The sequence below is a fragment of the Prunus mume genome, linkage group LG2 (genome assembly GCF_029339155.1).
Source record: "Prunus mume cultivar Tortuosa linkage group LG2, ASM2933915v1, whole genome shotgun sequence".
NCBI lineage: Eukaryota > Viridiplantae > Streptophyta > Magnoliopsida > Rosales > Rosaceae > Prunus > Prunus mume.
Genome location: NC_142699.1, coordinates 23,575,648 through 23,586,763, shown reverse-complemented (window position 1 = coordinate 23,586,763; position 11,116 = coordinate 23,575,648). Strand labels below are relative to the sequence as shown.

At 36.3% G+C, this 11,116-nt stretch overlaps 1 protein-coding gene and 1 long non-coding RNA gene across 2 annotated transcripts; both read left to right on the top strand.

The window, feature by feature from the left end:
- The first annotated feature begins 4,358 nt into the window (after positions 1 to 4,358).
- On the top strand, positions 4,359 to 6,316 carry LOC103321991 (geraniol 8-hydroxylase-like). The gene is made up of 2 exons (XM_089045019.1): positions 4,359 to 5,322; positions 5,606 to 6,316. Exons 1-2 carry the CDS (start codon positions 4,432 to 4,434, stop codon positions 6,209 to 6,211), a joined length of 1,497 nt encoding a protein of 498 aa, XP_088901145.1. The 5' UTR covers positions 4,359 to 4,431; the 3' UTR covers positions 6,212 to 6,316.
- A 1,789-nt stretch (positions 6,317 to 8,105) lies between these two features.
- LOC103321990 (uncharacterized) lies at positions 8,106 to 11,116 on the top strand. Its single transcript, XR_016124769.1, has 5 exons — positions 8,106 to 9,043; positions 9,454 to 9,604; positions 10,183 to 10,264; positions 10,431 to 10,497; positions 10,718 to 11,116. It is a non-coding gene; the product is annotated as an uncharacterized LOC103321990 (long non-coding RNA).

Here is an 11,116-nt window from a genome sequence, read left to right as displayed (position 1 = left end):
AATTTCAAAATTTGGGCGGGCACCAAAATGGGACGCTGGATTTTTTTTTGGACTTTGCGCGACCAATACTCCAGATTCGTCGCGCAAAACTTTGCGCGACCAATACTCCAATTTTTCGCGTAAAACTTTGCGCGACCAACAACATCGCTCGTCGCGCAAAGTGATACCGTTTTTAAAATGAAAATAACTTCACTATTTTCTCAATATCTTTCTTTACTCTTACCTCTCCTCTCTCTTTCCCTCTCCCCAATCCCCCATTTCTCTCACATTCACTTCTCTCACTTAATCTCTCATCATCTCTCTCTTCACTATCTCTCACTCTCACTCACTCTCTCATCTCTCTTTTCACTATCTCTCACTCTCACTCACTCTCTCATCTCTCTATCACTATCTTCTCTAATTCTCTCACACTCACTTCTCTCTCTCATTCTCACTCACTCTCAATCTTGCCAAAAGGTAGATTCTCTCCAAATTTTAAATTTTTTTTCATTAATATGTGTTTTTAGAGTTAGTTTTGAGTTTGTGTGGGGTTTGGGGTTGAGTAAAGGGGAGGGATTGAAGTTTGGGTTGGATTTGTTGTATAACAATTTTAGGGGAGATTATCCCTTTTATTTATTTATTGTACTTTGTTAATTTATGTGTATATTTTGAATATTATATATATATTTATTGGATAATTTGATCACTATTTTTCATATGTAATTTTATTTTGAATATGTCAATTTAAATTAAAGTAATTAAATTAAATTTGAATAAATTGATATAATTAAATAAATATCAATTTAAATTAAAGTAACGAGAAAAAACACACAATTAAATTAAATTGAAAAAGTAAAAATTTAAAATAATTAATATAATTAAATTAATATTAAAGAAATAATAAAATAAAAAGTCAAAAACTAAAATATTTCGTCGCGCAGATAATTAATATAATTAAATTAATATTTCGTTGCCCAAAAATTTGAAATAATTAATATAAAACCAAAATAATAAAACAAAAAGTCAAAAACTAAAATATATTTTTTTAAAGTTTTGCGCGACCAATGTCGTTCGTCACGCAAAACTTTGAGCGACAAATATTTTTTCGCGCAGTTACTTTATGTGACTAATTGTTTTTCGCGCAAAGTCACTTTGCGCAACCAATATTTTTTGTTGCGCAAAGTCTCTTTGCGCAACGAATGAAAAAACTTCGTCACGCAAAGTATTTCTTCACGATCTTTGCGCGACGAATCTACGCAACGGTTTCGTGGCCCTAAAATTTGTGCGACTACAATGTATTTTGCGCGACGAAATTCTCTTCGTCGCGCAAAGTGTAAAATGTAGTAGTGTATGGTTTCGATAATAAATAGATTTATGTTTTTATTAGGAATCTACAATAGTATTTCAGTTACAATAATTAATCCTACTAATGATAGGAAATTATCAGTTGTCAGTTATGTTGTTTTAGGCCATAACTCCATATTTATGTTTATGATAATGGCTTGTTCTAATTGTAGATTGTTCTCTACATATTTATATATTGTATAATGATCATATGAATGACTAAGGAAAAATAAGTTTCTACATGGTATCAGAGCTAATAGCTAACACCATTAGCGATTCTCCAATTGCCAACATTGAGAGCTGTTGGCGCTCCTCACTCCTCACCCGTAAGGGTGTTTGTTTGTGTTTAGGGCTTTTTCCTCTCCTCTCCTCTTCTCAAAGATGAATATGTTTTTTCTTTCCACCTTAGCTGTAGCCGCACCTTTCTTTTACCACTGCAAGCTTTTCTTCTGTTCGCCCGTTATTAATATTTTTCAAAATTTTCGTGTTAGTTGCTTTACTAGGCTTGGATCTCATACCCATGTATTTCTTCACAACACATCACAGCAAGATGAATTTAGAAACTGTAGATCATTGCCTCTTAAAATTTGTTCACTACACATCCCCTTCAATATGATGGTAGATTGACCTTGCGAAGGCTATATCTAAAGGAAAAGCAAACAGAGCCATGCCACTAGAATACGGATTTTTGTTTTTGTTTTGTTTTGTTGACCTTTTTACGTAGCGTGTTGCGTATTTGTTTGGAATGGCACGTGGATCGCGACTTGCGTGAGAGTGTATGATGAACTTTCGAGTGCCCAAATCGGGTTTATTCTTAGTAAGGTATCGCACTGGGCCGGAAATATATTTGGGCCTACTCTTGAATATTTTGGGCCTCAACACACTCGAAATTCTGTGTTTGAATCTCACCCACCTAATATCGATCACTTTTATTAAAAAATAATAATAATAATAGAGACTATGTCGTGTATATATCTCAATCATTCATCAAGTTTTGAATCTCAATAACAATATATTGGTTGTTGTAAGAACGTCCAGCCGAATTAACTATGAAGATAGTTTTTGTTTTTTCTGAGGAAGGTTTATTGGGGTGCATAGAGTAATTGGACTGTCTTGGCTTTATGGGGCTCCTACCATTGCTGACAATAGGGCTACTAATTATATTGGCCGTGTTTGTGTTTAAATAGCTTGAGAAAATTTGAAGTTTCATGCCCACGAAGAAAATTCTTACAAGATTTGATGACCTTAAACATGGTGCAGCAAGTTAAAAGAACAGTAGGGTTGGTGGTCCATTGATTCCTACCTGGCGGCTGTAGAATTTTTCGTTGTTGTTGTTTCATCCTTGGTTATATTAACTGTGGCCTCGGCGGCTTCTTTCTTTTCTCTGCTATTCCGTCTTAATTTTGGTCGTGCATGATAAAATTGACCTTAAATTGATCGGCGCTTTTGATTAAAAAGAGTTTATTTGATGCACGTTCTCAACACGTCTTTTCCTTGTCCATAAGTAAGGTTGTCGACCTAGTTCTTTCGATTGATGGAGCTCATGGTAAGAATTTAGATGACTTCATTTGCTTCAAGTCACACCACACCAGTTGCCTTTTCCAATCTGTCATGATGAGATGAGATTCGACAAAAAGCTTTAATGGACCCATATGATTTTATTTTGGTATGACATTTGGCACCGACCGTGTATAGAAGAACAAATTTGATAAAAGTTTCCTTACCAAAAATGGCTGTTAGAGATTGCATGTAATATTAGGTGTTTTGAATTATTTAGTGTCGGTGTGGACAAATTTAATCTAAGAAGAAAATATCTAAATTCATCCGGATCCTTTTGTGTGATGCGGTTGCATTATTTGGTTAGTGCCTACCCAAATTGTATTATTTGAGTAAGGAAAATTGGCATAAATATCATCTGAAATTTTAGGCATGTGTAGGATTACCATCTTAATTTTTAATTTTATTAGTAACCACATGAACTATGTAAAGTGTTGGAATTTACCACCTACATCTAACTCTGTTTAAAAATTTCATCAAATCAAGTCACATAATGCACATGTGATTTTTAAGGGCATTTATGTCAATCACTATATATATATATATAAAATTTAGAAATTTTAAAAACTAACAGAATTTAATTTTAAATGAAAAAAATAAGTACGAAAACTAACCTAATAATTTCACAAACTTCCCCACCTCCTTCCAACACCAATTCTCCCTCACCAAAATAAAGTGAACATTTTCTCTCTGAAATTGGGTTATTCTTCATCTTTCTTCTTCGTTTTGTTTTTTTCTCAAAATTTGGTGTTAGTTCAATATGATGGTACATTGACCTTGCGAAGGCTATATCTAGGAAAAGCAAACAGAGCCATGCCACTAGAATACAGATTTTTGTTTTGTAAATTTTTTATTCAGTTATTCGGCGTTGATTTTTCAATTTAAAAAATGTGTTTGGAAATCTTGTTGGCTCAATCACTTTTCTTTCTTTGTTTCTAATCTTCTAGATTTGGGAGGTGTTACTTTGGCAATGAGTGAGAACTAGTGTAGGAAGGGGATGGGAAGGTCGTGGAAAAATTAGGTTGGTTTTATTTTATATTTTTTTTCCTATTAGCTTTATATTTTTTTATTTATAGTGAATTGATGGAAATGTTCTTTAATAATATCATATTTGAAGCATGTGACTTGATTTAACGGAATTTTTAAAGGAGTTAAATGTAGATAAATGAGTTAGATGTAGATGATAATATATTTCAACATTTTAAATAGTTCAAATGGTTACCAAAAAAATTTATGAGGTAATCATGCGCATACCTTAAAGTTGAAATGATATTTGTGCAAATTTCCATTTGGGGTAAATAGAGATGGCTTGTAAAAGCTTCCACTTGTGACAGATAAGTCCAGACACAAACTGTTCTCAAATGTCTTTACCGACGCAAGTTGTTGTCAAATTACCTACGCAAGTCATTCTGAAATGTCTTTACCATTTGTCTCTTAGCTTAGGGGATATATATATAAACAACTTAAAAGAGTTGGTCCTGAAAAGATATTTTCATGCTTTCTCAATAAGTCTCCACAATCGTGCCAAAAATTAATTGAGTTTGGCGAGAGATGGATTTCTTGAGTTGCATGCTAATGTGTCTTATGGTTGCCTGGATCTCAATCCATGTCCTCTATTATTCATTTGCAAGAACAAGTCCCAATAAGCTTCCGCCCGGACCAAAGCCACTTCCTTTCATTGGAAATCTTCTAGAGCTTGGAAACAAACCCCACCTCTCCCTAACCAAGCTTTCACAGCGCTATGGCCCCATTATGACTTTACATCTTGGCCAAATCACAACTGTTGTAGTTTCTTCATCCGCCATAGCTAAACAAGTCCTGCAAACCCATGACCAATTGTTTTGCAACCGAACAGTATTAGATTCAGTCCAAGCCTGTAAACATGGCGAGAACGGCATGCCCTGGATACCTGTTTCAGCTAAGTGGAGAAACCTTCGCAAAATATGCAACTCCCAATTGTTCGCCACCAAAGTTCTCGACGCCAGCCAAGCCAACCGTCACCTAAAAGTGCAAGAGCTCATAGCTGATGTCCATGAAAGCGTTGTAAGAGGTGATGCAGTGGAGATTGGAAGAGCGGCTTTCAAAACTACGCTCAATTTGATGTCACGGACTGTCTTCTCTGTGGATTTAGCGGACCAGAATAGTGAGAGGGCTAGAGAGTTCAAGAAGCTGGTGCGGAGTATTATGGAAGAGATTTCGAAACCAAACTTGGCTGACTATTTTCCAGTGCTTAAAAAGATTGACCCCGTGGGGATACGGCGCCGTTTGACTCGTCACTTCCTGAAGATGTTTGACCTCTTCGATCGCTTGATCATCCAAAGAATGGAATTAAGAAAAGCACCTGACTATATCATGACCAGTGACATGTTAGATACCCTTATAAACAGTAGTGAAGAGAAAAATGAGGACATGGACATGGTTGAAACTCAACATTTGTTCCTGGTTAGTGGCTATCTATATATACTCTAGCTCTCCTGTTCTTTAATCTTGATAACTTTGTTTCAATTGATACTAAGTTACTAACTAGTGTATATATGTATAAATTGCTTAGATTTCAAAATTAATTATGACTACTATACATTTTCGCTTTTGTTTTCGTTTTCTTAATTGCTACTGTCTCAATCGGAGGTCGAGTTTACCATGAAAATGGTAGATCAGATGTTGAATTGATATGGTATAAGTAATTATATTCCTACTAATTAATCAATTTGGTCAATTATTATAGGATCTATTTGCTGCTGCCACAGACACAACTTCAGCCACATTAGAATGGGCAATGGCTGAGCTACTACGCAACCCCGAAAGTCTGTCAAAAGCTCAACAGGAGCTGGAGCACATCATTGGCAAAGGAAAACCAGTGGAGGAATCAGACATCACTCGGCTCCCTTACTTACAAGCCATAATCAAAGAGACCTTCCGCTTGCACCCAGCAGCTCCATTGCTAATTCCTCGCAAAGCTGGAGCAGATGTAGAAATCTGCGGGTACGTTGTACCAAAGGGTGCACAAGTTTTGGTCAATGCATGGGCCATAGGCAGAGACCCCAGCATCTGGGACAACCCAAACTCCTTTATGCCAGAGAGGTTCTTGGGATTGGACATGGATGTTACAGGGAGGAACTTTGAGCTTATCCCGTTTGGTGGTGGACGGAGAATTTGTCCTGGGTTACCATTGGCAATGAGAATGCTGAACTTGATGTTGGGATCACTTCTTAACTGCTTTGATAACTGGAAGCTTGAAGATGGGGTTGCACCAGAGACCATGAACATGGAAGACAAGTTTGGCCTCACTTTAGAGAAGGCTCAGCCTCTAATAGCTGTGCCCGTGACATAGGAGATCCTAGCTAGCTATTGGTTTTTACGTACATTGATAAAAACTATGCACTGTATCCTCCTAGTTATTAAGTTTGAAACTCAATAATGATCAATTGTTGTGAAACTGTTACTGTAACCCATTGGTTTAACTATGATTACTTACTGTTACCCATTGGTTTAATAAACGCAATTTTTTATTATAGAAAATTGCTTAAACACCAATTCCTAGACATAAAATTATAAAAATACCCTATATTATTTTATGCATATAAATACACCCAAAACAAACTCAAAAATCGACAGCTGTATATTTTTTAATTTAATTATTAAGATGAAATACCTTTATTACCCTTTTAACATAAAATTGGAATTCTAATCAACACCGAATCATAACTCATTTCACGACCTCCGGTCTCTCATCTTCATCTTCAACCACAATTTTCAGTTTTTGTTCTTCCACCTCAGTTTTTGTTCAACCTCATCATTCTAAGCTTCGTCGGAGGGCTCGCCTGGGCCACCGAGAATGATGCGCTGGAGAGGGCCTTTTCTCGGTTCGGTGAGATCATTGAATCGAAGGGCCGTTTGACACATGTTCTCTCTCTGCTACTTGATCTTTTGTTTCTCTATATTACTTGATCTTTCTCTCCCAAATATTGAAGATTGATCGATTCTTTTTCATTTTTGTTTATTATTGTGTATTTATTTGATTATACTCCGGCATTTTGGTTTTGATGGATGGATCTGATTTGATTTGGTTTCTTTTGTGTTTCTAGATCATCAACGACCATGAGACTGGGAGGTCCAGGGGCTTTGGCTTCGTCTTCGTCACCTTCAGCAATGAGAAGACCATGAGGGACGCGATCGAAGGCATGAACGACCAGAACCTCGACAGTCGTAACACTGAGACCTACATTATTTTGTAGTGTGCCTCAGTTGTACAACAGAATATATGCCGGGTAATCATAGTTGGCTTCTACATTCCTATATATCCACGTACTTACATTTCAGTTCCTCCAGACCTCATTAATTTGCTTTCGCCTTTTACTTTTATCTCCTTTGAATTGCTTTATACATATTATCATTCTTTTTTTTCAAAGAGTTTACAGAGTTTTAAATTAATTTAAATGAATTTTACAGAGTTTGCAAGATACAGTAGCTAGATTTACAAGTATGGATTATAAAACTCTTGATCAATTCGCTTACAAGATCTGGTAAAAGAGGAGTTTTTATGTTGTCACTTATATTAAAAGTATTCAGAGTCCTTTACCCCTTTTGCCAGTCCTGCTAAGTAAGCTGTATGGTTTCAGAAAATTCACTATGTTTGAATGCTTCGAGATTTGTATTTATATATATGAAATTACTCTACTGAAATTTATATGCCATCCAGGGCTTCAGTGAGCGTCTTGTAACTGCTAGTTGCCCTGCAATAGGTCTCATGTTCAAGCAAGTTAGTATCTATATCTTTCTTTTGTTCACCTTCCTTCAAGTACGTGGTCTGATTAATTTATCTGAATGTCTGTTTCTCTGAATTAAAATTGTGGATATAGGGCTTTATGTGTGCTTTTTTGTTTTTTTTTTCGTGACTCACTGTCTCTACACCTTGATGTTTGCCTATTTGATGAACTTTATGATTAGCACTCGTGGGCTCTCTGACATTTCAATGCTGTACTACTACAAAATAGTGAATCCACGACACCAGAAAAAAGACGGTTAAACTTAAAACTGTCATTGTGTTTTAAAAGACAACGATTTTACAAAACTGTCGTTATATATCATCTTATACACCACTAAAATCGATTTGCCTTGTTTGGATTTTTAAAACACAACGTTTGTTAGTAAGAAACGTCGTCTTTTAAAACACTCTTAGGTTGTCTCATTTTTAAAACACGACACTTGTGAATATAAAGGTCGTCTTCTAAAACACGCTAGGCTGCTTAAGTGAGTTATCTGTCGACCTAAATTTTTCAGATTTCCCCAAAGCTTGAAAACATTCCCCCTCTCAACTCTCTCTCTCCCTTCCTCAACTCTCGCCCTCGACCTAAAGTGGCCGCTTAATTTCTGCTCGTCGTCGTCACAGAGCTTGCCATCGTCGCGCGTCGGACGGAGACTCCTCTATCGAAATCAACAACCCAACTTCATTGTCATGCGACCCCCAAGTCTCTCATTCTCCTCATCCTCTCCTCTATCTCGCTCTTCAAACTGAAGTCGGGGGTGAGAGATTCCCCTCTGTCTTCTTCACTTTGAGTTTGTTGAGGTTCGTATCTCTATCCTCATGTTCTTACTTTAATCTTTTGTTGATGAACTGGGTTTTATATTGCCGATGATTATTCAATGCATACGGCGACTTCCACGGCCCTGTTTGTTGAGCCGGTGAGGGGTATTTTCGATTCCCTTTCCAAGAAAGGTGACGCCTCTATGATTTGTGATTCGATTTCTGGCTCTTGTCTCTAATGCTGCTTTAGTGAAAGGTGAAATTGCCATAGCCATTGTTGAGTCAAAGAATGTTGTCTCGATGTTCCAGAGTACCAACCCGCCTCAATTCCATGCCATTCCATCTCTCGTAGGTGAACAAGTTGAAGATTCGCTGGTAAATGCAATGGGTCTTGCTATGACTTCACAGTCTGCTATTGGCGTGAGTCGTATTTCGGCTTTGCACAAGACGCAATTTTGGGAGGGCTTTGAACCCATTATTGCGCGAACTCTAGTATCATCCTATCAGAGTTCTTCCAAGATCGCAGAAATCAAGATTCCTGCTCAATTTTGTGTCCTAGAGTCTGGCGCCAGCTCTGCACTCCAACTGTTTTGGTCTACAACTACCTTGAGAATAATAGTCTTGCACAAAATCTTATTGGTAATTACATAGCTTTGTTCTTGAATTGTAATTCCTTGCTGGTGTTTGCTAGTGACTGAGTTAATGTGTGTGCATGTGAAATTTGCGAATGTGTTATCTAATATGTTTGGGTACAACAAAGGAGAAGTTCAAATGCAAATAGTTTTCAGGAATAAATTTAAGTATATAGTTCTGTATTCTTGCCTTATATATTATGAGTTGTACAATTTCTCTTATCTTAGAATTGATAAGAATTTATTCAGTTCTTTTCTTGGATGAGCTCTTAGTATTAATTATTATGTTCCATGTATGAATAATGCTCTCTTCTTTCTCCATTTAAATCTTCCTTTGGATGTCTGTCTATCTCTTTGTTGATGTATCTTAATCCAAGCATTTACTGTCTTGAAATTACATCTATATTTCTGGTTTAGAGGTTATTTGGCACCAGAGTGCGAAATACGAGGGCAATTGACAAGGAAAGTAGATATTTATAGCTTTGGGATGCTTCTTGAGGAAATAGTCACTGGAAGATGTAATACAAATACATGACTACCAATTGACGAACAGTATCTGCTTGAAAGGGTATTAATTTCAGATTTATTCTGTCCGTACAAGCTTTTTCTTTCAATTTGGTTAAATGAAAAACATTAGATGGCAATTGCATGTGTCATGTGATTTTGGTAGATGCAGTTTTGCTTTCATATTTCCTGATCACAGTAATTTGGGTACTGCTAAACTCCTGTTGGTATTTAAAAGAAAAAAAATTGGTCTTTGACATATTGCACATAAATTGATAAGCCTTCTGAAGTTTGCAACCTTGTTTCCCATCAATTCGTTTGTTGCTGGACAATTTTGTACAGATGTTTTTACAAATTTTTGTGTGTGTGTGAGTTGTGTGTTATAACAACTTCCTTCATAGCCATGTTGGCTTGTATTACCAAAGAGCAGGTGCAAGGCATGGTGATGAGGGAAAAGGCTGAATTTTTGTTGAAATGCTTGTAGTAACTAGTTGTTTGAGTCATTGATTCATTTATGTCATATCGACTTCGCCTAAAAATATGTTTGATTATTTGTTTTATATTGAATTCTACACTGCAGAGAACCAATCTATTACCTTAGGTGTAGGCACTATTAATGACTAGTGCATTCTTGTGTGGCAGGCATGACAAGTCTACAAGTGGAAGGAGCTTGTTGGGCTGGTAGACACATCATTGGATGGTGATTTTGATGCCGAGGAGGCTTGTAGGTTTTTAAAGATTGGCCTTGTTTATTTTATACATGTTTTATGCTATATAGGCCCTCGTTTATTTATTGGTGTAATGTTTTGCTTTTATTGGCTTTCCCTTAGAGCGAGAACCTAACTATTTTCTTGATGTAAAATCACTAATTTTTTGTTTCATTTTTTCAGGTTTTCTCTTCTCTTTGAGGTTGAGGCTGACTTCCCTCTTTTTCTTCCTATTATTGAGTTCTACCCAGTGAGTTCTACCTTTTATTTATCCTATTATTGCTCCTATTATTGAGGTTGTGGTCAGTTGATGAGAAACTGATTTTTGCTGGTTACGAAATGTTCAGTGGTATATTGGATATTAGATATATTACAGATACCTTTCCATGCTCCTTGTATGAAGAGAAAAAAATAACTTCCTTGTGGCTGGAGAACTTAACTACAGAGTTTTTCTTCCTTCTTTTGTTCAGATTTCAGTGACACACCATATGAGGCAGTTAAAATCTACAAAGGGAAAATTGCATCCAAGGGAGAAGCATGTGCAAACTGGAGAGTGTACAAGCTTGTGTCTTATTGTGCCTGTGGAAAAATGTGCAAGAAGGTAGCTAACTCACACACCCAAGAACAAAGTGATGAAGTTAAGATAGAATGCAGAGGAAAATTGGCGGTGATAAATGTATAGCACTATATACATATGGAGAACTTGACTTAAAGGATAATTAGGTAATAGGAATTTTGGTGTATTATTGTAATTAGGCTTGCAGCTTGCAGCTAGCGGCCCTAGAGTACTTTCATTTTTCAGATTTTATTTAGTTCTATTGTACTATTGATATTCTATTTATGAAAGAAATAATTTTTGAGTTTATGTA

Bases quoted from the DNA above. Each gene is read 5' to 3' on its own strand.
- LOC103321991 (XM_089045019.1), top strand. From the start codon at position 4,432: ATGGATTTCTTGAGTTGCATGCTAATGTGTCTTATGGTTGCCTGGATC. The intron at 5,323-5,605 runs GTTAGTGGCTAT...CAATTATTATAG, and splicing joins AAACTCAACATTTGTTCCTG to GATCTATTTGCTGCTGCCAC.